This window comes from Miniopterus natalensis, chromosome 22, assembly GCF_054644295.1.
Source record: "Miniopterus natalensis isolate mMinNat1 chromosome 22, mMinNat1.hap1, whole genome shotgun sequence".
NCBI classification, from domain to species: domain Eukaryota; kingdom Metazoa; phylum Chordata; class Mammalia; order Chiroptera; family Miniopteridae; genus Miniopterus; species Miniopterus natalensis.
Window position 1 is genome coordinate 5724991 of NC_142102.1, and position 27004 is coordinate 5751994.

At 47.0% G+C, this 27004-nt stretch overlaps 1 protein-coding gene across 1 annotated transcript in view; it reads left to right on the forward strand.

Annotated features, from left to right (window-relative positions):
* The first annotated feature begins 5678 nt into the window (after positions 1 to 5678).
* Positions 5679 to 27004, forward strand: part of TMEM266 (transmembrane protein 266) — a 50407-nt gene continuing 29081 nt past the window's right edge. Inside the window, 3 exon segments of the mRNA XM_087829215.1 lie at positions 5679 to 5746; positions 20739 to 20870; positions 22905 to 23093. Of these exon segments, the coding sequence (XP_087685341.1) occupies positions 20833 to 20870; positions 22905 to 23093 (227 nt within the window). The 5' untranslated portion in view covers positions 5679 to 5746; positions 20739 to 20832.

The window sequence follows — 27004 nt, forward strand, 5'->3', positions numbered from 1 at the left end:
TTTGAAAGGTTTGCATTCCTATAGAACCTCAAAACTTTTATAAAAGTACTTTAAAGTTCAGTGTAGATTGTGCATTTACGAATCTCTTTCAAAAATTTCTGACATCTGGCAAAGTAGCTAATAAGACATGCTTACATGTGAAGTTATCTGCTATAACAGAAAGAAATTAAATGTATTTTGAAGAGATAAAGGATCTATACTTATGATTACAAACTCTTACTTTCATTTCATAAAGGGGACTTACTCCTGACTTAAGCAGAAAGACTATAACAGAAATCTCAGCTTCCTATTATCACAAGGTATAATATCAAGGTCTTCTCCCAAAGGCAATCACTCTTTCTTATACAGACAAGCAAGGAGAGAGAGGGATGGGGGGGAGGAAGTGAGAGAGAAAATATCACTGGCTCATTGTATGAATATCTTCTCCCAAACAAACAGGGCTTACCTTGGTGAAAACTTCCATTCATACAAACAACAAATTTTGTTGGATATGCAGTGTTTCAAAAGCCTTTGAATGTGGCCTTGCATTTTCTAACCGGTCAAAAATCTGATTTATATGGCCGCACTGTGCAGTGTGGGCGAGACTGAGACAAAGACTAAGGTGTGCACAGAGGTCAGGCACCAGCCAAGGGAACCACCCAGTTCAGCCCACATGTTCAGAGTTGCAAATAGAGTAGAATTTTATTTAGAAAAGGAGGGGTACTAAGCTGCCCTCTGCAATTACTGTCCAATTTAAAAAGTTATGAACTATACCACATTTTTAGACTCATTTACCTTTGCATGCCTGTGTAATTCAAGAGTGCTGTGTTAGTCTGGAGAAAAGAAATTTTAACGTGGAGCTCATAGACAAGTGTTGCAAAGGGTTTCTTAAAAAAGGAATTTCCTTACAAACCATATAACATGTAAATGATGATTTGAAGAACTTATAGAACTGAAAGAAGATAATACTCACAGAACACCAAGTTCAATTTGAAATGAATTTAATCACTGAACATTACTAATACTGATGGTGTTATAGCTACCTGCAAACTATAACAAAGCTATAATATATTAAGGAAAGCTACGAGTTTAAAAATCATAAATTTTAAAATATTGACTAAAACTATAATTTTGTTTAAATGAAGTATAGGGTCCTTCATCATATAATTATCTAAAGTATGCCAGGCATGTTGACAGTTATCTTTTCTAAAACTACAATTGAGAAACGTTACTACGTGATTGATGTAAACCATGGAAATAGTACATTTGGTTTAAGAAAATATTAAATCCATATAACCCTATATTCTGAAAATAAGTCTCTTCATTATTACGTTATCTCCCACATTCAAAGGAAAGTGCTACATAGCTACAATCTTTTTTCCATTTGATTGTTTTATTTAATTAAAAAGTTTTAATTGAGGTATAACTGACACATAACATTTTTAGGGACATGACATAATGATTCCATATTTGTATATATTGCGAAATGATAACCACAATAAGTCTAGTTAACATCCAGCCCCAAAGATAGTTACAACTTTTCCCCTTGTGATGAAGACTTTTATGATATACTTTCTTACCCTGAATTTTTATGAATTTACTTAGAAAAATACCTGTATAGCCGAGTACATGTTTATTCAAGGCCGGCTGTATAACTGGGAGATCTCTGAATTAACTTCCATGTAGAATATAAGATTTATTAATTAAAGGATAAATAAGATGTGCTAATATGAAGCTTACATATACATTCTAAAACTTACAGTAACTACAGAAATTGTTTAGAATCTAGATTTGAGATTTTTCAGGGAGGAGTGTTTTATCACAGACACTGTTTAGAATTTCTGATACATAACCACTATTGGTAATAAAAAGCAGGCAGACTTTTAGTGGGTTTCTTGAAGTTTGAAATCTCTACAAACAATGAGAATTACTATGGCCTCCACCCAGGTGGTGCTCTTATTGTGTGACGCTTGGTATGCCACTTCTCAAGGTGAAATCTGCCACTAAAGTACCATCCTCCGAGATGGGCTTGCTGCATTCTACATATCTAACATGCTTATTAGAAAACCTTTTAAAAGTCAATATTAACTGAGGACCTACTGAGTGCTTGGTACTGTGCTTTGTGTTTTGTCCACATAGACTGGATGCCCATGAATTTTACTAATTACGAGTCAATAATATTTATTCATTAACTCCATCTTAGCAGGGTTTTTAAAAGCTCTTTTGTTAGAAGTTATTGTGGGTATTTAAATTTCTAAGTAAATATCACATAGTCACATATATTCCATTTCTCAGGCTTTTCAATAACTCTGATTGGCTTTCTCCTTGTATGTTCCAAATTAGTGAGGTTGCATTATAAATCAACATTGAGAAGGTTAAACATTAACATTTACATAAACATTCACAACTTAAGATCTCTTGGTATTATTTAAATTTCACAAGTCACATAGCATCAGATTCATATGTTGTATTTTTACAAGCAGCAAACTGAAGAGAATGAATTTTAACTGAAACCTTTTCCAGACATTCATAGGAGCAACATTATCTCCAATCTGCCCTCTCATCATTTAGCAGCTGCATATATGCACAGATTTTCTGGTTATATGATTCTAGTACTCTTGAAAGACTTTTTTTAAAAAAAAAAACTAAAAGAAAATCTGACTTACCTCAAAAGGCATTTTGGTGTGTGATATCATGCTAGTTGCAGACACATCGGAAGCAGGTGTATGTCTGGCAAGAAAATAACACACAAAACTTAAACATACAGTTAGCCCGGTCAGGAGTGGGTCAGTGGTTGAGCATCTACCTATAACAGGAGATCGGGGTTCAATTCCCAGTCAGGGCACATGCCTGGGTTGCGGGCTCCTCGATGCCCAGTAGGGGGTGTGCAGGAGGCAGCAGATCAATGACTCATCATTGATGTTTCTCTCTCTCTTCCTCTCTCTGAAATCAATAAAGATATATATATTTTTTAAAAAAACAAAAACCCACAGTTAATTTTTCCCACTCCTGCTTTATAGCTCCCGCTTTCCTACCACCGTCGGCTCCTTCGTCAACCACAAAATACCCTCTCAGTCACCTACAGTCTACTCAAGCAGCCCGTTCTACTTACAGCTTATTTCTCTCTGCTGTTGGTAAGAATCACCTGGTGCAGTTAAAAATAAAAACGACCAGCCACTCTCCTGTAGATAAGATTTTAATGGGTTTGAGGTGAGGCTCCAGAGTGTGAATTTAAGCAAGTGTCCCCCAGCAATTCTTACAAGGCAAGTTTAAGAACAAGCAGAAGAGGCCTGCCACAGATCTTCACAGTTCCTCTACCAGGGGTGGGGAACATTTTTTTCTGCCAAGGGCCATTTGGGTATTTATAACATCATTCGTAGGCCATACAAAATTATCAACTTAAAAATTAGCCTGCTATATTTGGTCGAACATTTAATTAACTCACCATGTGATGGCTGGAACTGTGGTTGCCTTGGCAGGGCCAGACCAAATGATTTAAAGGGCTGGAAGTTCCCTACCCCTGCGTAAACTGATCAGCCTCGAGGGCTATCCTCCTGTGGGTGTTAGACTTTAGGATATTTGAAAACAAGAGCAGGACAAGTTTGGAGAAAGCCGAAGGGCATCTTTGTGTACAGCTCTGATTTAGGTTTTCCACACCCTAAAGATGTTATCAGAGGGAAAGGTTTGGGTATGTGCTGTGAAGTACACCACCACCAGAGGGCAGCACGGAGCTGACAGATTCTACAGGTTTGGGGATTTTTTATTTCACATTACCACATAAAATGGTTGCACCTACATTTCTGTGTGAACTCAGATTACAAAGAACAAAACAAAACACAAAAAACCAACAGCACTTAAAAGGCATATGTAAAAAGATGTTAGCATGTATTTTCCATAGTCTCTCTCTAGAGGGTTTTTAAAGGCAGCTATTATACCAAAAAGTTTCCTTAAAGTAGCATTGCACCTGAATCAAAACATTGCATTATTAGACCACAGAGATTCCAGGTAAACAAGTGGTGTCCCAAATCCTCAGCCTGCAAGTTTCAAAGTGCTCGTCCCACTCTTTTAACTAACATTGTAACTGGAGGCTTTTCAATGGTTTTAATCAAATGTTGAGAGTTCTAGGTGGGGGGGAAATGGGGTGACAATTTGGGCAAGTGATGACAAAGCTTTTTAAATTTTTTTTTAACACTTTTTCAAGTGTAGTTGAAATGTTGCCACCACCTGTCAGAAAACTATACCCCCTTCCCCAATACCACCGTCCCCCCAAGTATTCTTGGCCCACCCCCACTTTCTCCAGTCCACATTTCTCGCAGAAACAGAAAATTCCTCTGACAACCCATTTGTAGCTTCTACAAATACCACCAAGGGCTTCCCCCCCCCCCCCGAAATTTCGCCATTAGGTTTGGGTAAGAAACATTGAAAGATATGGAGGAAGGGCCTGAAGAAGAGCGCTTATTTTTCAGCTTGCCAAAATATAGGGTTCCCCCCACCCCCCAAAAATGTATGCGCACACGTTGAATAATTATAAAGGCAGTGCTTATTAAAATACATTTCATTTTCAAGATTGAGCTATCCGCTGTTCAAGTGCGTATACATTTTTTGGGGGGGGCACCCTGTATACCCCATCTAGATATTCCTGTGTCTAAGAAAAGTATGATCCAAGCCTGAGTTCTGAAGTCTGTCTTTAGCCAGAAACGCTGAGGGGCGAGGAGACACGAGGCCAGAATGACTGACCTTCCTGGGAGGCCAAACGGACCTAACAAACAAAACACCAAATAAACCACAGCCCCCCAAACAGACAAAATCCCGCTTCAGAGGGCCTGTGAGAGGGACGACAATGCTGTCTGCAGAGCCAAAGGCCACCCTGGAACTCGGCGTTCAGAAACGAGGGCTTCCCATCCTTTCCATTATTTCAACGAGAAACGCCGCGAGCCCCTAGGAAAATGGCCATGTTTGCAGGATGGACTGATGGAGGCGACAATCGCCAAGCCCCCATGAAGCCCGAGGCTGCTTCAGGGGCTGCGCCCGGGCTCCCGGCGACCGGACCCGGGACAGCCGCGCGCACCTGCGCCGAGCCCCCGCCGCCCCCGCGCTGCACGTCCCGCAGCCGCGCACACGCTGCGCCCGTGGTCGCGGGGGGGGGGGGGGGGGGTGGGGGGGGGGTGGGTAGGGGTGGCGCGGGGGGATTAGCGGACAAAATGTCTAAAAAGGCGGATGAGGCGGTAACGGAAAGGAAGGGCTGAGAAACGTGTCCCCAAAGGTACTGACAGGTACCCAGGGGCCCGGGCCGAGGGGGCGCGTGCTCCTCGGAGAGCTCAGGACGCCGCGCCCGAGCCACGGGGTCCCAGCGGCGCTGGTCCGAAGTCCCGGGGCCTCGCACCTGTTGCCGCCCGGCTCGCGCGCCCCCACCTCGGCCTGCCGCTCGCGACCCTCCCCGGCCGGCCCCCTCCCCGCCCGCCCCCGGCGGCCCCTCACCCGCGCCACGCAGCCGGCGCTCCCCGGAGGCCGCGGATTTCTGGCCAGCGCCTCAGCTGCGAGGCGGGCGGCGGGGGGGCGGGGGCGCGCGCGGACGCGGGGGCGCCGGGGGCTGGGGCTGAGGCGGGGGGGAGGGGGAGTGCGGGGGCGCGCGGGGCCAGGGCGCAGGCGCGAGGGCGCAGGCGCGGGCCCGGGAGAGCCGGTGGCGCGAGGCGCTGAGGAGAGCCCGGGACTCGAGCCGTGGCGGCCGCCGCAGCAACAGAGCGCGCGACGCGGAGCCCGGCGGCAGGTACGTGTCCCCTCAGCTGGCGAGCCCGGTCGCCTCGTCCAGCGGTGCCGGGAGACCGGGGGCCGGGTCGCCTCCTCACGCGTGGCGGGGGGACGGGGCACCTTCCTCCCGCGGTGCCGGGGGACCGGGGGCCGGGTCGCCTCCTCACCCGGGGCCGGGTCGCCTCCTTCCGCGTTGCCGGGGGAGCGGAGGACCGGGGACCGGGGACCGGGTCGCCTCCTCACGCGGGGCCGGGGACCGGGAGTCGCGCTGACCGCTGACCTTCATCCCCCTGGGCCGAGTGCGTGCTGCCGCCCGGGGCTGGGCTGCAGCCGGGGACCCTCCGGTCGCCCGGCGTCCCTGTTTGCTTCTGCAGCCGCCGAGGTCGGTCCGGCCGCCGTGCCTCGCGCGTCCTCGGCCTCCGTGGGCCATGTCGCGTGTTGTCACAGCCCGAGGCCGAGGGGACCCCGCTGCAGGGCGGGCGGCTCTCCATCATCAGGCGCGTGTGGAGGGAATCCCCCCGCCCCCCGCCCCGGTGGGCGCTCCCCGCGGGTCGGGCGCCACGCTGGGGACCGGCTGTCCGGGCGCGGGCTCCTGCGTCCCGCTCGGGCACGTCCCCGCTGAGGTCCCCTGCGCCCGAGGGGACTGGAGAAGCGTCCCCGGCCCAGCCCGGCCCGCTCCGCTCCTTCAGGTTTCGCCACCTGTTGGAAGGCGGACCCCAGGAGCCCCCTTAACCGGGCCCCGCGCCCTGCGCCCTGGCCGCTCTCCCCGAGGCGGCGACGGGCTTGGCTCCGGCTGGTCCCTCAGTGAACCCGCCGGCGACTCGCCGCAGCGCGCGTTACGGATCCAAGGGACGCGGCTGTTTATACCCCGTGCGCTCAGGACGCCACAGCCAACGACTGGATTTCTCCTCGGGATGTATGTTACCCATTTCCCCAGCCTCTCACCTCGCTCCCAGCAGCGGCCCGAGACGGAGGTGTATGTAACCGGTTATCTTTTCTTTATCTTTCCCCGAAATACTCCCGTGAAAAGAATCGTAAAAGCTGGAAGCATAGATTGAAAATGGTTATCCCGAGATGTAGGGAGACGTCAGCAGGACTGTAACTGCTTCTCAAATATAGTCATAGCGCTCACGTCTCATCGTGAGGACACATTTCTCTTTTTTTTTATTTTATTTTATTTATTTTTTAAATTTTATTTTATTTTTTTCCCAAGGACGCATTTCTGAAATGCTCATGTGTTCCAGGAGCGTGATCTCATTTCATCGTCACAACCTACTGAAGGAGCTAAGACTTGGAAAGGTCAGCTAACTTGCCCAAGGTCACAGTCAGGGACAGGATAAAGATGCAGAGTCAAGTGCATGTGACTGCCGGGCATCTTGGGGGGCCTCGGGAGACACCTTTAGCCCTGGTGCTGCCACCCCATCCACATTCTCATTAAGATCAAGCTGATGCATGGGTACACAGTCTTGGATTTTCTGTTTCATTGATTCCATGCCAACCTTTGTGGCTTTCTGCTAAGAGAATTGTTTTATAATGGGCCCGTGTGGAATTTTTTTGGGTGGCACCGAGCCTATTAAAAAAATGGGGTTCAAGAATGCATCCATTTGACTCTTCCAAACAAGCCCGTTAAGTTCAAAAAAGTCACTTCCCTTCGGGTTTAAATCGGTAAAACGTATACACATCAGGTAGAACGAATCCTACTCCAGTCTTCCTGCCTCGCCCTGCACATCTCACTGCCAGTCATAGGACCGATGTTGCTGTCATTGGAATTCATGCTAACCATGGGCCCTCTTTCAGTCTCTCTGCCCTTGTAGCGGTTGTGCATTCGACAATCTTGGAATTTGTGCATTCAACTATGGATGTATATTTAATGTTTTTTTGCAAATGCATTATTGCAATGCAGGTATTGGATTTTGCTACACTTTCCCAGCAGTTCTCATAGACTTAGAAATTGCTGTAGTGACGTTAGTGGAAAATTCACCCAGTGGGGCTACAAACTTTTATAGTCAGGTTACATATTTGAGATAGTTGTGAGAAAGGTATAGGGATTGTTTGAAAATTATATTCCATAGAAGTTACAGCTTTTTTTTTTTTTTTAATCCACACCCAAGTATATTTTTCCCATTGCTTTTCAGAAAGAGTGGAAGGGGGGAGAGGGAGAGAGAGAAACACCGATGTGTGAGAGAGACATCAATTGGTTGCCTCCTGTATGGACCCCGCCTAGGGCTGGGGACAAGCCTGAAACTGAGGTACATGGCCTTGGCTAGAATTGATCCAGGACCCTTCAGTCCATGGCTCGAACCACTGAGCCAAACCGGCTAGGGTGGAAGTTACAGCTTTTAATGATAAACTGGTGACAGTAAAGCAACAGAACAGTATAGCTTCTATATGTTTTCCCATATAGAAAACATAAGGGTTCCTAAAGTTAGATCACACAAGGTGGGCCTTGAGTGCAAGGTGTAAAGGAAGCTGCCCCGTTTTGATACAGGAGAGGGCCAGGAAATCACTTCTCCTGCATCAGCAGTAGCCTAGCTTGAGATTTCTGCTTGCAAATGTAGTATGCACTCATTGTAAAATGTTCAAATATCATGTAAATATAGAAGATAGCAGGTTAGTGGTTAGAATCTGGTCATCTTACTCCTCATCATGATCTACATGAATAGTTTAGTGTGGAGTCCTCCAGATTCGGAATGTGGATCCTAAAATGTTACTGTTTGCAAACAATACTATACACACAGTTGCACACTGTTTTTCAGTTTCTCGTCTTGCACTTGGTAACGGACCTCTTGGAGGCCCTTGACTGGCATAGTTTTAGACACCTTTTATTCGACCACAGTGGGAGCCAGATGAGAGAAGCTGTGTAACCAGGAGAGAAGGTGTAACCAGTTGTGTGGTGGGTAGGGACACGGCATGAGCTGTGTCCCATGATAGGTAGTTTCACAATTTGCAACTGCTGTTACCCTTTGTGGTTAGCTGTTTATGGATGAAGAAAGGGGAGCTTGAGGTAAATGATGTTAGGAGCAGAGCTGAGATTCAAGCCTAGGTCAGTGTAACTCAGACTCTGGGCTTTTCTTTCTAATTGCAGAACAATGAGTGCTTCGTCCCATAGTTCTCTGGCCTCCCATCCAATGCTGCCTCTGCCCATCCACACTGGCCTTCTTGCTGTTCCCCCTGCTCCAGAGCCTCCACACTAGTGGTTCCCTTTCCTGGAATGCTTTTCCTGCAGATACCTGCATGGTTTGCAGTGTCACCTCCTTTTGGCTTTGCTCAAATTCTGACTGCTTCTTTAAAACTACAGGCCTCCCCACAGGTATTTCTATCCCTCTTCCCTGCTTTGCTTTTATTCCTCCTCCCTCCTAGCACACTACATAAATTAGTTATGTATGTCATACATCTCCAGGGCGCACAGGGATTTTGTCTGGTTTGTTCGCTGCCTGCACCCTGGTGTTATGGAAAACAACTGACAAGACACTGTGGCATCCTTAAATCTTTCCAGCCTCTCACACTTTTTGCTTTTGTTAGCCATTACGGTTTCCCATAGTGAATGGGGACACCTCTGAAATGCAAAGGCTTTCTATGTGTGTGTTTGGGGGAACAGCAAGGAAAATGAACAAGAATCGGAAGAGACTTTGTCTTATGTTGAGCCGGTACTGGGGAAAGAGAAACCTCCCAGGTAGAGTCAGCTCCTATAGAGTGGGAAGAAAGTCACCTGAGGGCTGGGGTGTTTGACAAGGCAACAGAAGGTTTGTGGGGAGATGCCCTGCGATAGAGAGGAGACCTGTGGATTCTCCTCTGTTGGAGTTCAGAATGTTTTGAAGAGTTCAAAGATGCCACCAACTTTCCAAGTGGTCCGAGTCACTAGAAAGGAAAAGGAATCTGTGGACACTCACACAGGCAGGTTAATCACTGCAACCCAGCATCAGCCTGTTGCATTTTTAAGATGAAATACTTGTTGGTGTCTTTCCTGTTTAAGCCTGGGTGTAAGAGTTCGGTGCCCGAGCACGTACCAACTACATCACAGCCTGAGATTGTTTTGGCCCAAGCCGTCCTGGACTCCGGTCCTCTCATTCATCTGCTGTTTGTGGTAGTTCTTGAGCTGCAGCAAATGATGGGCATTTGTGGGACTTATACAGCACTTTATTTATTTTTAAAAGACAGAGTATTATTTTATTATTTTATTTTTTTATTCTCACCTGAGGATATTTTTTTCCCATTGCTTTTCAGAGAGAGTGGAAGGGAGAGAGAGAAACATAAATGTGAAAGCGACACATCAATTGGTTACCTCCTGCACATAGTCCAATTGGGCCGGGGATGGAACCAGCAACCAAGGTACAGTGGCATCTCGGTTTTCCAATGTCTCTGTTGGCAAACATTTCAGTTTACAAAGGCCGTAAACCTGGAAGTAAATGCTTGGTTTTCCAACACGCCCCAGAAGTTGAACATGCCACGCAGCTTCTACTGAGGGCAAGATCCTGAGGCCTAGCCGTCGGCTGTTGATTCCTCGGTTTTCAAATGTTTCAGAACTTGGGCGGTCTTCCGGAATGGATCACATTAGAAAACCGAGGTACCACTGTACATGCCTTTGGCTGGAATCGAACCCGGGCTCCTTCAGTCTGTGGGCCAACGCTCTAACCACTGAGAAACCCGGCTAGGGCTCATACAACACTTTAGAGTTTATTACCTAGATGCTGGAGGGAATTAATGGTTATGGGATGAAGTCTCCCCGAAACTGCTTCTCAGCCACGGGAAGGCCTCCTTCTCCCTCTTCTCTCTTTTTAGCAGCTTTAATTGCTGTTCTAGGCAATCTGAATTATCCACAAGGAGAGAGTACCCCTTCAGAAAAACACAACCTTCCTAAAACTGCTTCAGATTTGTTATAGAAACTACTCAGTAGCTAGGACAGGGGCTGATAACTTGAATTCCCACAGCTCATTAAAACAGAATTTTAATCAGCATTTCTGCCCTTTGCAGCCCAGGTATTTGGAAGTCTAGGCTGCAGCTGGGCAGCTGTCCTGTGGGTTTCGGTCGGAAGTCATAACACATACTTTTGACTGCTCTCTCTTAACTCAAAAAACCAAGTCCGAAGCAAGTTATTTCATCCTATTTGCTGAGCCTCCCACCCTGATTCCAGAATTGCCATTTTGTCCAGCCCATGCAGTGTATAAGATCAAGTAACCTTCCCTATAACGGTTTCCCTTAAAATAGTTGTCTTTGTATTTTACCTGAACTTGATGCAGTTTTAAAAAAATAATAATTTCTGTGACATTTGCTAATTCTCAGTTAAACTTGACTACTACAAAGTGTTAATTTTGTCCTTCGAAACAGAAGAACAGGGAGAATCATTGTAATCTCCTGAACAAAGAAGATGTTCCATTGCTTTGGGGCATAGTCTCAGAAGGAAGGCTTGGGAATTTCTCTCCCATCTCTCCCTGTCCTTTCACTGTCAGTGTCTACCTTTGGCGCGCTCTCCTCTCACTGCCTCCTCGATGTCCTACAAGGAACCCCTGTTCCCACCCTTCTACTGAAAAGGAACTCTTGAAGGTCACCTGTGATTGCCTAAACCCAAGTCCATGGCTGTTTCTCAGATTTCGCTCCCGATAGCTCAGCAACATCTGACCCTATTGACTCCTGCTCCTTGAAACGCTCCCTGTCGCAGCTCCTTCCCAGGGCATCTGGTGTCTGTTAGCATCCTTCCTGTGCTATTGAGAGGCGAGAGGCGCTCTGCAGAAGAGGCTGAGTGGGGCTCTATCTCCAGGGTTTGGATGCTGGCTGTAGCACTTGCTAATCGTGTGACTTATTAACTGTGCTTCAGTTTCCTCATCAGCTGTGTCATAGGGCTGTCAGGAGGGAGATTAAGTCAGTGTGCCTAGTCAAGAATTAGGGCTCCGTAAATGTCACCTTTCATCATTGGAACTCCCTTAGATACCTCCAGAGGCTAAAAACCCTAACCTTAGCTCCTAGTTATTTTACTTACTACCCTGACCCTTCCCAGTGCATGCCCACTTCTGTGCCTTTGTCCATGCAGTCCCCACTCTTGGACTACCTTCACACCTTCCTACCCTGCCCCTCCTTCCTGGCCAGAGGAGGGAAAGTGCTGAGAGCTGCTCCTGCCAGAAGACACCAAGCACAGATGTGTAATAAGACATCCTCACTTGGGCACTGAGCCTGTCTCGCTCAGAAAGATTATAAATAAATTACTTCAGGACACCCACTGTGATTTATACTTTTAAAAATATCCTCCTCAGCATTTAACACTATACTTTACACACAGTAGGAATTTAACTCATATCTTTTAGCTGCCACACGTTGTAATTTTTCTTGGCTCGTTCAAACCTTTTTCCCTCCTTGTTATTGATCGGTCCTGAAGTCCACATAAGCTTTATATGGGAAAATTGAGTCAGCCCCAAAGGGAGAGCTGACCACCTCAGAATAAATTTTGGAATGAGGAGAGGTATATAGAAATCATTTTAAAAATAGGAGCGCAGGGAGTAATTTAATGCTTTTAAAAAGGAGTTTGAAACCCTACCAACCTGTGAAGCCGTTAGGATTTTATAAGGTACTTTTTTTCTGTTCTCATGACGTTTCTCCAAATGAAATGAGCTCTGAGGATGTATGTGAGATGTTTTTAAACTCTTCAGACCTTGTTGCAAGCCTGGTCCTCAGCCACTAGGTTCTCATCCAGCCTTCTTTCCCCTCACTACTGGGTGAAAAGGACATTGAAGTTGAATGAAGACCAAACAAGGGACTGCCTAATTTTTTTAAAATGTAGTGTCTATAATCAGTTATAGATTGCATCAGAAATAAGGAGATGTAAACAGTTAAAATAGTTACAAAAATCCAGACCATCTTACTCCTGGAGGTCTCAAATCTGAATCCAACAGCACATTCTGGGTCTGTTAACGGTTACCCTTGGAGTATTGTTTTTTTAAACACGAATTATTTCTTTAAACTTCACAACATCCTAAAAAGATAGATTCTATTTATATCCCCATTTAATAAATAAGGAAACTGAGGCTTTTATCAGTCAGGACTAACTAGATTGTATCTCTATAACCATACCAAATATATTATTGGCTTAAAATAACAAAGATTTAATTATGGCCAAAGTACATGTCCCCTGTGGGTCTCTTCAAGTTTTACTCACTCCGGGACCCAGGCCAATGAGTCAGCCAAAGCAGAGGGAAAGAGGGAAACAGAAAATTCCTCCCTGCCTCTCTCTCTTTTTTTTTAAATTTATCTTTATTGTTGAAAGTGTTACAGATGTCCCATTCCCCCCCCCCGCATTGACCCCTCCACCTCGCTCCAACCCCCTCCCCAAGTAAGTTTTCTGTCATCATTTTTTCAAATAGGTTTTCAATTTCTTGCTCTCTTTCTTCCCCTTCTGGCACCCCATAATGCTCATGTTGAGCTGCTTGAAGTTGTCCCAGAGACTCCTTACACTCTCTTCATATTTCTGGATTCTTTTTTCTTTTTGCTCTTCTGGTTGGGTGTTCTTTGTTTCCTTATGTTCCAAATTGCTGATTTGATTCTCAGCGTCCTCTACTGTTGATTCCCTGTAAATTATTCTTCATTTCAGTTCGTGTACCCTTCATTTCTAATTGGTGCTTTTTTATGTCATCGATGGTCTCACTAGTTTCCTTAATAATCTTACTAAGATCCTTGAGCATCCTTATACCCATAATTCTGAAGTCTGTATCTAGTAGCTTGCTTGGCTCCATTTCATTTAGTTCATTTTCTGGAGATTTCTTCTGTTCCCTTCTTTGTGATATGTATCTTTGCCTCCACATTTTGGCTGCTTCCTGGTGTTTGCTTCTATGTATTAGGTAGAGCTGCTGTGTCTCCTGGAATCTGTAGAGTGGCTTTGTGTAGTAGGTGTCCTGTAGTGTCCAGCGGCTCAGCCTCCCCAGTCACCCGAGCTGGGCGTTCTAGGTGCTCCCCCGTGTGGGCTGTGTCCACTGTCCTGTTGTACTTGAGCCTTGGTTGCTGTTGGTGTCACTGGGAGGAATTGACCCCCAGGCCGGTTGGCTGTGAGGACCAGCTGCAGCTACAGCTGAAGAGTTGCTGTGCTGGAGACACCCCTATGGAGCAGGATTTACTTCAGTGGAGCTTTGGTGTTCACCAAGTGCGCCCCTTGAGTGTGTCACTCGTGGGTGTGGTAGGGTTGTAATCCAGCGTGGTCGAGTCTGACCACCAGGCGCACTGTCTCTGGGGCCTCCGGGGAGGTGCCAAGTCAGCCTCTGCCTGTGCCTTGCCCAGGGCCACCCAGCATGAGCTACACAGCAAATCGTAGTTGGCTGCTACTTGTGCTGGGCTTGGAGGTGCCCAGGAGAGGCCAAGCTATGAACCAGTGGAGGCTGCTGCTAGTGCCAGGCCTGGGGCCACTTATCAAGCTGTATGGGGCAGTTGCTGCTTGTTCGAAAGATTTTAGGAAAGTCCTAAGCATGGCCTGGAAGAGCCTGCAGGTGGGGAGGGGAGGGGTCTCCAGGAATCACCAGGGCAGGTGAAAAGTGTGAGCCAGGTTGATGGAGATTCAAATATGGCGCCTGCCTGCCAGCTCTGTGCACAGAGGGCTCGCCAAAGAAGCAACGGTCTCTGCCAGCTCTTCTGTCTGGAAGAAAGCTGCCTCTCCAGCTCTGGGCCTGATTCCAGGCAGGTTAGTCCCTCCCCAAATGTCCCAGGTTCCTTTCAAACTGCTACCTGGCGCTGGGGCCCAGAGGGAGCCGGTCTGAGTGAGTCCGAGCGCGGGCCCTTTGAGAGGAAAGCCTGGGACTCCCACAGCCTCAGCTGCCCTCTCCTCAATCCCCACTGGTTTTCACAGCCTGAAGTTGTGGAGACTTCTCTTCCTGGCCCTGGAACCCTGGGCTGGGGGCCCTGGTGTGGGGCTGGGACCCCTCGCTCCTCTGGGAAACCTCCACCGCCGAGATGCCCCTCCCTGGTTTAACCCACGGCACCAGGTGTGGGCCTGCAGCTGAGTCTCCGCTATCCAGCCCTGATTTGGCTGCATCTCCGCCCCTCCTACCAGTCTCAATGCTTCTTTAATTCCCTAGTTGTAGGGCTTCTGTTCAGCCAGATTTCGGGAGGTTCTGAATGATGGTTCTGTATTTTAGTTTTAATTTTGATGTGGTTGTGGGAGGCGGTGGGGACTGCTGTTACTACGCCGCCATCTTGTTTTCTCCTCCATCCTTGGAGTATTTTTGCTGGAGTTGTGTTTAAGTGTCCAAAATACTTTGACAATCCATGTATTATTCCAAAAGCAATATTTGTGGAGAAATCTTAGTTGGTTACCATTGGAGGAAATTATATGTGACCTGAGGTGGGCCAGGTGTCCCCTTCAGAGGCTCTACTGATGACAGTGGTACCTCAGTTTTCAAATGGTTCCGTGGACTAACATTCAGTTTACTAACACTGTAAACCTGGAAGTAAATGCTTCGGTTTTCCAACGCGCCCTCGAAGTTGAACATGCCACGCAGCTTCCACTGAGGGCAAGATCCTGAGGCCCAGCTGTTGGCTGTGGATCCCTCAGTTTTCGAATGTTTCAGAACTTGGTTTTCCGGAACGGATCACATTTTAAAACCGAGGTACCATGGTACCTGTTACTGTCCTTTTTCAAAGGTAACATTCCAAGTTTTGAAAAGAAGCATCACACTAAGGCATCAGGATTCCTGGAGTTCAGCCCCAGCTTTTCTACAGACTAGGAATGTAGCCCTGGACAAGGCACTTCACTCTTCTGGGTCCTGGCATCCTTTCCTGCTGAATGACGGGACCAGGTGTTGTGGTTTAGTGATCCCAGAATAACTTTTCTGCTCTGAGCTATGCAGTGCTTTAAACTAGCAGGGCACAATAATTCACACGGTGAACTTGCTTTACAAATTGTACTTTGGTTACACTTGTTGGAAAAGTCAAGCATAGATGAATGGCATTTGGCAGGAGAAAACCTTAGCACATCCGAAACCCTTAATTATACACTGTAGGCAGCTCTGTAGCTCGGTCTGTGTCAAAGTACGTGGTGGTATCAAGTGTCAGTTGTAGAGAGATGCAGAGTTTTTGTGACAGCTTGTTCATCTGTAGCGTGATTGGCCTGTGTCACACAGGTAGCATCCACATTTTCAACTGAGTCTGCATTTGAAAACCTCAGTGCTCCCGTGGATATGAATTCATTGACTATGATGACACTCAGTGGGAAGTTTGGGGCCCATAGCTAGTGATACATACAGTTGTTCCCCCATCCCCAATTTTATATATAAGTAAATACTATCAAACTAGGCGTAAGTTTTGTTACGTTTTCATTCCTTATTATATCCCAATATGGCTAACATTTCTCAGTGGGGATGCTATAGTTACTATTGGTGCATAACAAATTATCCCAAAACATAGTAGATAATTTAAATGCCTTAAAACATTCTATTTTGTCCAGACTGGCTGGCTTGAACTTGCGGTGCTGGAAACAGGCAGTTGTGCAAAGGAGGGTCTCTGGGCTTCTCTGTGGCTGGGATGGTGTCCTCTCCTCTTTGCTTGTTGGGTGGTGCCCTGACTCTCTGCAGTGACCCCATATATCTGACAGTTGCTGAGCAGCTCCCTGGTGTGCTGACTTGGGCCCTGGCATTTTGGAGAAGCTTTCTCTCTCTCACACAGGCACTGGTGAATACATTTGCAGCGTAATTTTTATTTCTTGTGAGCTTGATTAGCATGATTTAGCTAATCATGCTAAGGTTGACTCAACCTTGAGATTGAGAAAACTCAAGGCCATATCCTGACACTTAGTAAATTTGCTGAGCTAAAGCCGCACAGTGAGCCTTTATGGTAAACAGCCTTAGTCTTCCAAATACTATCTAATGTTATCATTGATTCCTCTCTGCTGCCTTAGGGGACATCATGCTTCCCCCTCCATTTGAAATCTGGGAATGTATTTGTTCAGCACATATTTTTTCTTGACACTTATATATGGGGGGTGAACTCAGGGGCTAGAGAGTGCGTGACATGCCCGTTTAGAGAAAAGGATCTCAGTCCTTGTGTAAGTTCCCTGGGGCTTCTGTAGCAAAGTACCACAAACTGGGCAGTTTTTAAAAATAGAAATTTATTCTCTCACCGTTCTGGAGGCCAGAGGTGTAAGATCAAGGTGTTCGCAGGCCACACTCCCCCTAAAGGCTCTAGGGGAGAACCCTTCCTCACCTCTTCTGGTGGCCCCAGGTGATGCTTTTGGCAGCATCACTGCAATCAATCTCTGCCTCTGTCTTCACGTGGCCTTTTCCTCTTCTGCCTCTTACGAGGACACTGTCATTGGATTTAGGGCCCACCCTAATCCAGGATGACCTCATCTTAAATAATTACAAAGACCTATTTTTTATGTATTTTTCCCCCATCACCATTTATCCCCCCATACCCTCTTCCACTGCCACCCACCCTTGCCTCTGCAGTCACCACAAAGACTTATTTTCAAATGAAGTCACATTCTGAGGTTCTGCGTGAATTTGGGTAGATACTGTTGAGCCCATTGCATCTCCTGAAATTTGAAAAGGTACCCAGGCTGCAGAGTCTTGGACTGTGGTAAATAAGGTGAATCAGCTATAGCACAGACTACGAGGCCCTGGTTTATGAGTGCAAGAGCTGAAAGAAGCATAAAGAAGCTTGGTTATAATCAAGGGATACCTTGTCTGGTGGCAGCAGTGATCACAGTTATTTCCTCTGGTACGATCCCTGAAGGCATCATTCCAAACCGGGAACAAATCCCCACCCATTGGGTCTCCTGCCTCCTGTAATTGAGATCACCCCACAGTACTGCTCTCTGCAGATGGGGCTGGTTCCCACAGCCTCTGTTCCCTGCTGGTGTCACCACCTGTCCCCTGGCCCAGGGCCCTCACAGCTTAGTAGCTTCCCATGGACACTGGTGATTCTTCCAAAGGCTGCTTTTCTCCGGTTGGGATAGGCTTCTCTGCTATGGACTGCTCCACCCCAAATTACTCTGGTTACCACCTAAGTCATTGCCGTCTTGGCCATAGGAAGGCAGGCCTCCATGGTTGGGACACAGTGCTCTCCTGCCACGCCACCAACTATGGACAGGCCACTGACCTTATCTTAGTTAGGTTAACCTGTGACACATTCCTGTGTTGATTTCTTTCTGATCCTCCCATCTCAATCAGAGGGTAACGTACTCTGCCAGAGTAACACATTCTGGTTCCCCAAGCCACCCTCTTAGTTTCCATTCACTCATATGAGACCTTGGGGGACACATTTGCAAAGTAATCCCACCCCATAGGCAGAAACTGCCTGTATCACCTCTCACTGCCCCCTGGGCTCATGGACATCCCAGCTGTATTGGAGCAAATCATCTGAAACAGTGAGAAGGGAAGCCAAGTTGCCTTGGCTCCTTGCAGTGGAGTCAGATACACTTGGGTTCTAATTCCAGCTCAGCTACTCACAGGGTTCTTAACTTCCCTGAACCCACGTTCTGTAAATTGTAAAGTATCTGTAAATTGGGCCTAAAATGATATACTTTGAAAGGTTTTACTGTAAAAACTTAGTGAGAACTTCCAGCACCAGGCCAGTTCTCTGTGATTGTAGGCAGAGTCCACAGTACGTGGATAACAAGTGGCTGTCTGATGGTACCGTGTAGATTCAGGAAAATGGCCCTTGAACATTGTGACCATAATAATGCTTCTCCCAACAGGCAGTGGTTTTCTGTAGAGCATTTCCCATTTTCCTGCCCTTTTTTCTTATCTCAAAGGAAGAACTATTCTTCCTTTCCAAAACTAACAATCTTTGTATTCTTGATTCCATCCCTTCCCATCTACGTCAGAACTTATTTACACGTTTAATCTCTTTATCTCTGTTGGCTTTTCCCCTCAACAAACTTGAGTGGCGCCTTTGCTTAGAAACACCCTTCTCTCAGCTCCCCTTGTAACCTCCTTCAGCTTCACACTTCTCGAACACTTCTAAAATTCATCAATTCAACTAATACCTGCATGTCGGGTACCATGCATGTTGGGTACCATGACGGATGACGGGCAGAGACAACACTACCAGTTCTGCTTTTCTGTCTCAAGCAAGATAGTGGCCATATCCTTAGCAGGTTCTGATCTGGCCATTGCCCAACCCTTGTCTCTCACACGGCGCCCGTTGGTCTCTGATCTCGACTCACCAGCTTCATTTCACTGTTGTCAACAGCCCCAAGTTCTCTCCCATTATATGGAGGAAACGTGCTTTACCTAGTTACTTCCTCTGTCTCCTTCACATCCCAGGTCAAGCATCATTTCCTCGGGGAAACCTTCATGCCCCCTTCTCTCCCCATTTGGGACAGAGTCCTCTTTTACATCCTGGTAGATTCATCAGTCCCTTTGTTTAGAACACTGACTCAGTTTCTAATTCTGCATTTATGGGTCTAATTAGTTGACTGTCTTTCCACTCTGCCCTAAGCTCCGTCGTGGCAGGGGCTGTGACAGTTTTCACTCATTATTCTGTGCATAGTCCCAGTATCGGACCTCTCTGGTGGGAGGAAGGGAGGGAGAGAGTGTCTTGCAGGAGCTGGTCAGTTAGAAGAAAACCTTATATGCTCTAATGGTTGGAGCAGAGTATGATAATGGAGTTATACCGAGTGTATTAGGAGGGCACAGAATCCAGCAGTTAGCTCATAAGGGTGTGGGTGCAGGTGTGAAGTCATCAGCAAACACCTCCAAAAAGATGAGTAGGCATTTGCTATGCAAATGAGGGAGAAAATGGGATTCGGGTGGAGGGAAGGGCTGTGAAAGAAAAGGCAAGTAAGGTTGGTGTGGCTGGAATGAAGGGAGGGAGTGGAGAGGGGCTGGAAGTTGGGACACAGGTAATGGAGGGCTCTGCCCACTTCCTGTGGAATTTGCGCATGTCTGGAAAGAGCCATAGATGGGTTTTAAGTAGGAAACAGTATGACAGATTTGCATTTTAAAAAGACTTCTTTTGGTGACTGGAACTCTCACACGTGACTGGTAGAATTATAATACAGCGTAGCCACTCTGAAAAGCTATTGGGGAGTATCTTATAAAGTTAAACATACACCTATCCTGTGAACTGGCAGTTCTACTCTCAGATATTTACCTAAAATTGAAAATGTACATCCAAAACAGACTTACACAGAAATGTTCATGACAGCTTTTTCATAAGAGCCCAAACTGGAAACAATTCAATTTTCCACAAGAAGTGAATGAAAAAATAAACTGTGGTATTTCCATATAATCTGGTGCTCTTCAGCCACGTAAAGGAGCAAAGTACTGATTAATGCAGACGCCTAGATGAAACTCAAAGACATTATGTCAAACTAAAGAATCCAGACACATACTCCACACAGTATGATTCCATTTATATACAGTTTAAGAGCAAGCAAAGCTGATCGCTGGGAATAAAGGTGAGGAGCCTAGTGACTGGGTCCTCACTGAGAGACCCATCCCAAGGAGGAGGAGAGGAAAAATATATGAGATTTTTTTTTTTTTTTAAACATATCTTTATTGATTTCAGAGAAAGGAGAGGAGAGGGAGAGAGAGATAGAAACATCAATGATGAGAGAGTCATTGATCGAGCCCACAACCTGGGCACGTGCCCTGACCGAGAATCGAACCCTGATCGCCTGGATCCCAGGCCGACGCGCAACCGCTGAGCCACGCCCGACCAGGCAATTTTTGAGACAGCCCTTGTACGTGAGATTCCTAAAGCTGAAATATAAAATTACCCTGGCTTTCTTAGGCATGTGTAATAGAAAGAGCTTGCGGATTACAAGTCAGAAAGCCTGGGGTCCATCCAGCCTGGCTCTTCCACCATCTATATGTGACACAGAAAAGTCACTTTGCCACTCTGAACCTGTTTTTTCCTCTCTCAGAGAGAAATTCTGCCTATTGTCCCCCAGGAGATAATCATAGGAATCTGGTCAGCATTAACGTGAGGAAAAGTGCTCCACGGAGGAAAGTACTGAGGAAATCCTCCTTCCTCTTAGGATGATCTTGGTCTGGCATCTGAGTGTAATAAATTCCTATTCAATTATTTGTTTTCAGGGTACCATATGTGTACGCCTGGTGGAACTCACACTCGGAAATGCTGATGACAGGCGTCAAGACAGCTGAGCCCCACTAGACACCAAGAAAGTCCATGGCTCTGGCTGCGTCTCTCAACATGAGCAACCCACAGTAAGTAGCCCTGGGATCTGCTCCCTGGGGGTGCTGAGTTGGAACTCAGAGTCAGAACTGTGGGTAAACAGTAGCTCCTTCCCCAGCCCTGTAGTGATGGAGGAGTTCCACGTGGTTTTGTCCTTGAGCCATACATTAAAATGACTTGCTAAAATCTGCTTTTTCTCTGAGTTGCCTCACTGAAGTCATCTCATTTTTTTAATTCAAAAAAGCAGAGGAATTCTGCAGTCCAAAACGGTTGCTTGACCCTCTCAGGTGTGTGGGGTTCACTACATATGTATTGTTAAATTCGGTGTTTTCTCTTGCTAAAAGAAAACAAAAAGCAAACAACAAAAAAATCACCCTGTTATCAGTCTCCCAGGAGACAAGGGTCTTCCAATGCAGGCAACCACTACACATTTTAGCAGGAGGCCACAGGCAAGGGGGAAGCCTTTCAAAAGCAAACCTCAAGGCAAGATTAGGAAGTGCTTAAGGTGAATTAATAAACAGGAATTGCAAGGAAAGTTAGAAATCATTACCGGGTTTCTGAAAGCAGGCTTCAGGGAGAATGGTTCACAAACCTGAGATGAGACGTGGACCTAATGTTACCAAGCACTAGCGAAGTGGTCAGTTGTTTTGTGGTTGCAGCTTACTGGCAGAAATACCAAGGTGAGAATAGCACTCCTTCTTTTTCACTGCTCTGCCCTGGCCTGTCCAGCTAGGGGCTGGCTGCTGTCACCTGGAGCATGAACCTGCTGTTGCACAGCAGGGCCATGTGACAGGCAACTACAGAACCTCAGTAGAATACAGCAGTACGTGCTCATTCCTTCATGTCTGGGGTAGCCAGCTAGACAGCTCTACCAGTCCTGGCTGTCAGCTGATCTAGGTGAGAGTGGACTCTGCTCCGTGTGTCCCTAATCCCCCCTGAGCTGGGCTGCTCACCTTCTAATGGGGATATCTCAGGGACAGCAGCATAACAGAAATTCACAAGTGCCTTTTTGTGCCTCTGCTTGTGTCATGGCTGCTAATTAATATCCCATTAACCAAAATGAGTCACATGACTGAACGCAGACCCAAGGATTTGGAAATGTTCTCTTCATTTGATGGGAGGAGCTGCAGAGTCACATGGCAAAGGGAGGGTGAAGAATGGAGCTATTAATACATGTTGTCCACCATCCAGTTCTTATCCAAGATCCAGGTGTACTCTCAATAGTCAGTCTGTGACCTGTGGGACCTTAACTCCCCCCAGAGGAGGCTTCATCTCCTGCTGAGATGCACGTGTGACCTGAAATAGAGCTGGGCCACTGTGACCACTGGCAGGAGGGAACAAAGGGCAGGAAAGTCAGGAAGGCAGAAGTAGCTTATTCCATGCTTCTCAGAGCCGAATATTGTTAACCTCAGTAACTTATCCAGCCACCCAGGAATACCCCATCTGTCAGAAAACTCTATGTATTGAATTCATAATTTATAGTTTCCTTAGTTCAAAAGGAAAGAATAAATTCAACCCAGCACCTACTTTTTTGACAACATCTGGAGGAGCTGGGATACCCCCGTAAACATCCACACTGTTATTTCAATTATTGAGAAACACAGAGGCCTCCCATCCTGTGGCTGTTCTGTCTGAGGACCTTGAGTCATTTTGTAAATGTCACACAGCCATGAGCACTCTTGCCTGTGCTCGACTGGGAGCAAAACGGAGGTTAAAACAGGCCTACAAAAGAGAATTGGGTATCGGAAATTACTTGGTGAATTCAGGTAGTTTAGGCAGCTAACTTGTGGTGCTCAAATAAAATTTCCACTTTTTCCTCAATTATCTGGATAATTCAAGCAAAAGAGAAGTAGGTGGGTTTAGGGCTAAACTTCCTGGATAACTGTCACTGAGTATTATTGGTTAGATTTCAGTGGTGGTTGGAAAAGAGGAACTTTAGAATTCAGAGCTCCCCACCCAGGTGTAGGGACTTGTCATTCTGATGCATCGTCCCTCTTTTTCTTGGGGAGGGCATAGTGATTTGCTCGTGAGGGATGACTGCCCTGTTGCCTTCCTCCACAACTCAGGCCTGCCACAGGAGGAGGAATTTCTGAAGTTGAGATCATCTCCCAACAAGTAGAGGAGGAAACCAAGAGCATTGCTCCTGGGCAGCTGGTGAACTTTGCCTATCGGGACTTGCCCCTGGCCGCAGTCGACCTCTCCACAGCAGGCTCGCAGCTCCTGTCAAATCTGGATGAAGATTACCAAAGAGAAGGGTAGGTGCAGGGACTGTCTCTGGCATAACTCCCTGGGTTTCTGTGATCCCCTCCCAGGAGGGACACAGAGGTTAGATATGCTGAGTAGGGAGAGACCGGATGTTCCCATCAGGCCACCCCCACCCAGGCCCCTTTGTCTTCGGACACTGTTTCCTCAGAAAAAGGCTTTGGGCTTAGAAATTACCAGCCGTTGCTAGACACAGCCTCTTACATAGCATTGGCTTGCAAGTCAGTGAATCATAAAATTTAAGGACTGATGAGCTCCATAAGGGCTCACCCAACCCCCCTCTGCACAGTGGGAATCTGGAGACCCACAGGGATCAGGGACCCACCCAAGGTCACAGAGCCCATAAGGAATGGACTTGGACTGTACTCCCCTTGGTCTGGAAAGGGGGCGAGGGGGAAGCGCTCTGCATGTGGTAACTTGCCGAGTATGTTTGAGGATTTAGCAGCAGTGATTTGGGAAGTTTGCTGCCCACTTTTCAGTAAGGACACTTAAGAAGTTCTGGTCCCTGTTTCAAAGGTGTGGCCCCTATCTCCTCCTCCTTAGCTTGTCAATCAGATTGGACGCCTTTGTTCCCAGTTAATATCTCGTTACCTACTCTGTCTTGCAAATGTACTTTCTGAAGGTGAATGGTAGTGTTAGAACTGGATGGGGCAGAGGAGATGCACAGGTTTGAAGACCAGAGGAGGGCAGGCACAGTGCTAGGGTCACACGGCAGGTCAGACTTTCCCCAGCCCACCTTGCTGTTCCAAGACACAGAAATTTAAACATTGACTAGAAACTTTGGAGCCACTTCTGGGCCACTCTTCTTTCTCAGGGACCTGTAAATATTTTGGAACACGCTGGCTGCTTTGAGTATAAAAATGAAGGGTTGCTGGGTTATTTTAGAAGTTAATGAGAAGTGTTGACTAGAGTTAAATGTTCAGAGCTTGGATCCCTTATGCTTGTTTTCCAAGGGGGCTCCCCCTTTCCCGAGATAAATTGTCCAACAATTGTGAAACCATACACCTGCGAAAATGTGACCCAGTGGCTTTCTCTGAAAATATAATTTTCTCCAAGTGTTGTGCATAGATTCAGCAGGATATTCGGGAAAAAAGGAGAGGCAAGCAGGTGAGAGAGAGTTAGGGATGCCTGGCAGTGGTGGGCCACCCTGAGCACTGTCAGCACCCAGGTAGGTGTCCACCAGCTTGAAGGCTGGACTGGAGTTCCTGAGACCTCTAAGCCAGGGCTGGCTTCATGTCTGTGTGGCCTGTGCAGTTGCTGGGTTTGATGCTGTGCTGCTGCCACCTGGAAATTTTGAATAATTTTTTGATGAGGTGCCATGCATTTTTTCTGGGCTCCGCAAATTATGTAGCTGGTGGGTCCTTCCCAGAGTACCAGGTCATGATGTCGCTGCACTCTGGTGGTCTAAAGCAGTAGTGCAGCCTCATAATGCCTCTGGCCGTCCAGGTTTCTCCCATCTAGAAGGCCTTGAAGGATGATGGTTGGGGCAAGATCCACATCTGTAGCCTGTGGGCGTCCTGCACCGTGGAAGCCACACCCTAGCAGAATGGAAGAAGGCAGACAGGCCCAGCCTTACCATTGCATTTGCTTCTGAATTGGGCCTCTGCAGAGTTTCTTCTATCAGGGAGAATACAAATGAGGGGTCCGCAGGGCAGAGAGGCTCTTGACTTGATTTGGGTGTCCAGGTGTGCCCTGGAAAGCTGCTCCTGGTGGGTGGTAGGAAGCAGTGGGTGAAGGGATTTGCCTCGCTGCAGGTGCTCTCTGTGGGGCTCACTTGGCAGCCAGAGGGCTTCCTGGAGGAAGGAAGAGCAGGCCCAGGACAGAAGCCAGGGGAAAGGAAAGCAAAACAAAAGCACACTGCGTGGGGGGGGGGGAGGGAGGCTCTCCTCACAAGGCTGCTTGGCTCTTGCTGAATCTCCTGGGGTGTTCCCAAAATTTCCCACCTGGCCCTTTCTGAAGCAGTACAAAACAACAGTATGTACAGTTCTTGTAGGGCTCCAAAAGGCTTCAGTGGAAGTCTTGTCAAACAGACCTTTTCACGCTAAGGGAAGTGTTATATATGGGCTTGGATGTTTGCATTGTCCCCTAAGAGAGCCAAGTCTCCATGCATAGTCTTCGATCCAGAACTAGATCTTCCCTGCTGCCTTTTGAGCCTTCAATTTGGGAAAGATCTGGAACACGTCTCAGTCGACATGATTCTCTCATTCTGATGCAGTTTGACTTGTGTTCACTGTCCCGGCTTTTTGTTTTTACATAACCAGAGCTCTCTTTGCCTGGTCCTCATTCTTTGGTTTTGGACATCACCCCATTTGACAGTGGGAAACCGAGGCACAGGACTGCTTCTCAGTGACGCCGCCATCTACCTTTAGAGGAGGGTCACTCGGTTTGCAGGAGCCTAACTCATGGCACAGACTGGAAGTTCTTCCTTCTCTTAGCCTGGTTGGTTTGCAGGGTCTGGGCTGGACGAGAGGTCACCCAAGTGAAGATTCATAGAAGGCCAGATTCTGCCTTAGGGAGCCTCACAGCCATGGGAGAGGTGAGGAAGGCAGGGCAAAGCCAGGGACCGGTGGCAGCTCTGTGGCCCCCTAGAGAGAGAGAGCTCCAGTGGGTCTTAGAGAGTAGGTACAATAGTCTTTGTCAAAATATAAAAGTAAAGTAAGGAGTGAAAGACATCCAGCCTTTTGTATTATTTATATTTTGGGGTTCTGAAAGGTCTAACCAGGGAGGTCAGGAGAAGCCTGGAGGGAAGCTGAGTAGACAGAAGGGCTGTCACTGGGGGATGATGTCGTTGGACATTCCCTTGAACTTCCCAGCCAAAGGAAGAAGACACAGTGGGGCACAGGGGTGGTTATGAGATGTCAGGCTGGAAAAAGACAGGCCCAATATAGCAACATTTTTAAATAAAGACTAAAGTAATTTTAGTGTTGCCAACAAACAAAGGCTGGAGGTGAAGGGGAAGGAGTGGAGGGACCTACCAAGCTCCCCATACTGTCTTGCTCAAGGACCAACTCCTCCAGACAGTCCTCTGTCCCCACCCCACCCAGCCTGGGGCCTGCCTCTGCCATGGCCTTTGTGACACTGGGCTCTCTGGTCTTTTCCCCAGCCTGTCTCCAGTACTGGCCCAGGGGCTCCCTTAGGACAGGGATCAGCTCCTGTGAGGCTAGAACGGAGGAGGTATTGATGAATGAATGGCTTGAATAAATGAGTAGGTGAGTGGTGAGGCCGTGTTAAGATGAGGATTGGAAGAGAAAGGAAGCCAGTCCATTTGGGGAAAGCTAGGGACTGGCCCCCAGGCCTATGTGGAGTCGAGGAAGAACCACAGGGAAGGAGCAGGCTCTGGACCAGAACTCAAAGCCATGGCTGGCCCACCTCTGAGCTAATTCCACACCCCTCCACAAAGTCATCTTAAAAGAAAGAAATCCGATTTGCCTCAGAAACTGCCGACTTCAATCAGTGCAATCTTAGCATCTTTTTAGAAGAAGAAAAAGCCTTTTGTGGTTCAGGATTAAAAGGCAGGTTTGTCCCTGCCATGACCTTGCAAGTGTAAAGTTCGAAAGTTCATGTCTTATGAAATCTTTGCATCAGTTTCCCCAAAGGAGAAAAAAGTTAAAAATGAGCTTTATTAATCCATTTTCTCGATGTCAAAGAGATTGATCTGTAGTGAACACAGCCCCTTTGGCATGCTAGCTACCCTGGATTCCAGGCTGACCCTGTGACCTGCATTCTGTATATTTTTAGTAGACTTAGGCTTCCAGGAGCGTTCTTGATACCTCAGAGTGAATAAAGGTTTCATTTAGATCACATTTTTTTTCCTTGTAAGCACAGGTTAGTCTCTTTCCCATAGTCCAAGAACTGCAAAGATTTTTCATTGATTAAGAAGACAGTAAATTCACAGATGCGTTAT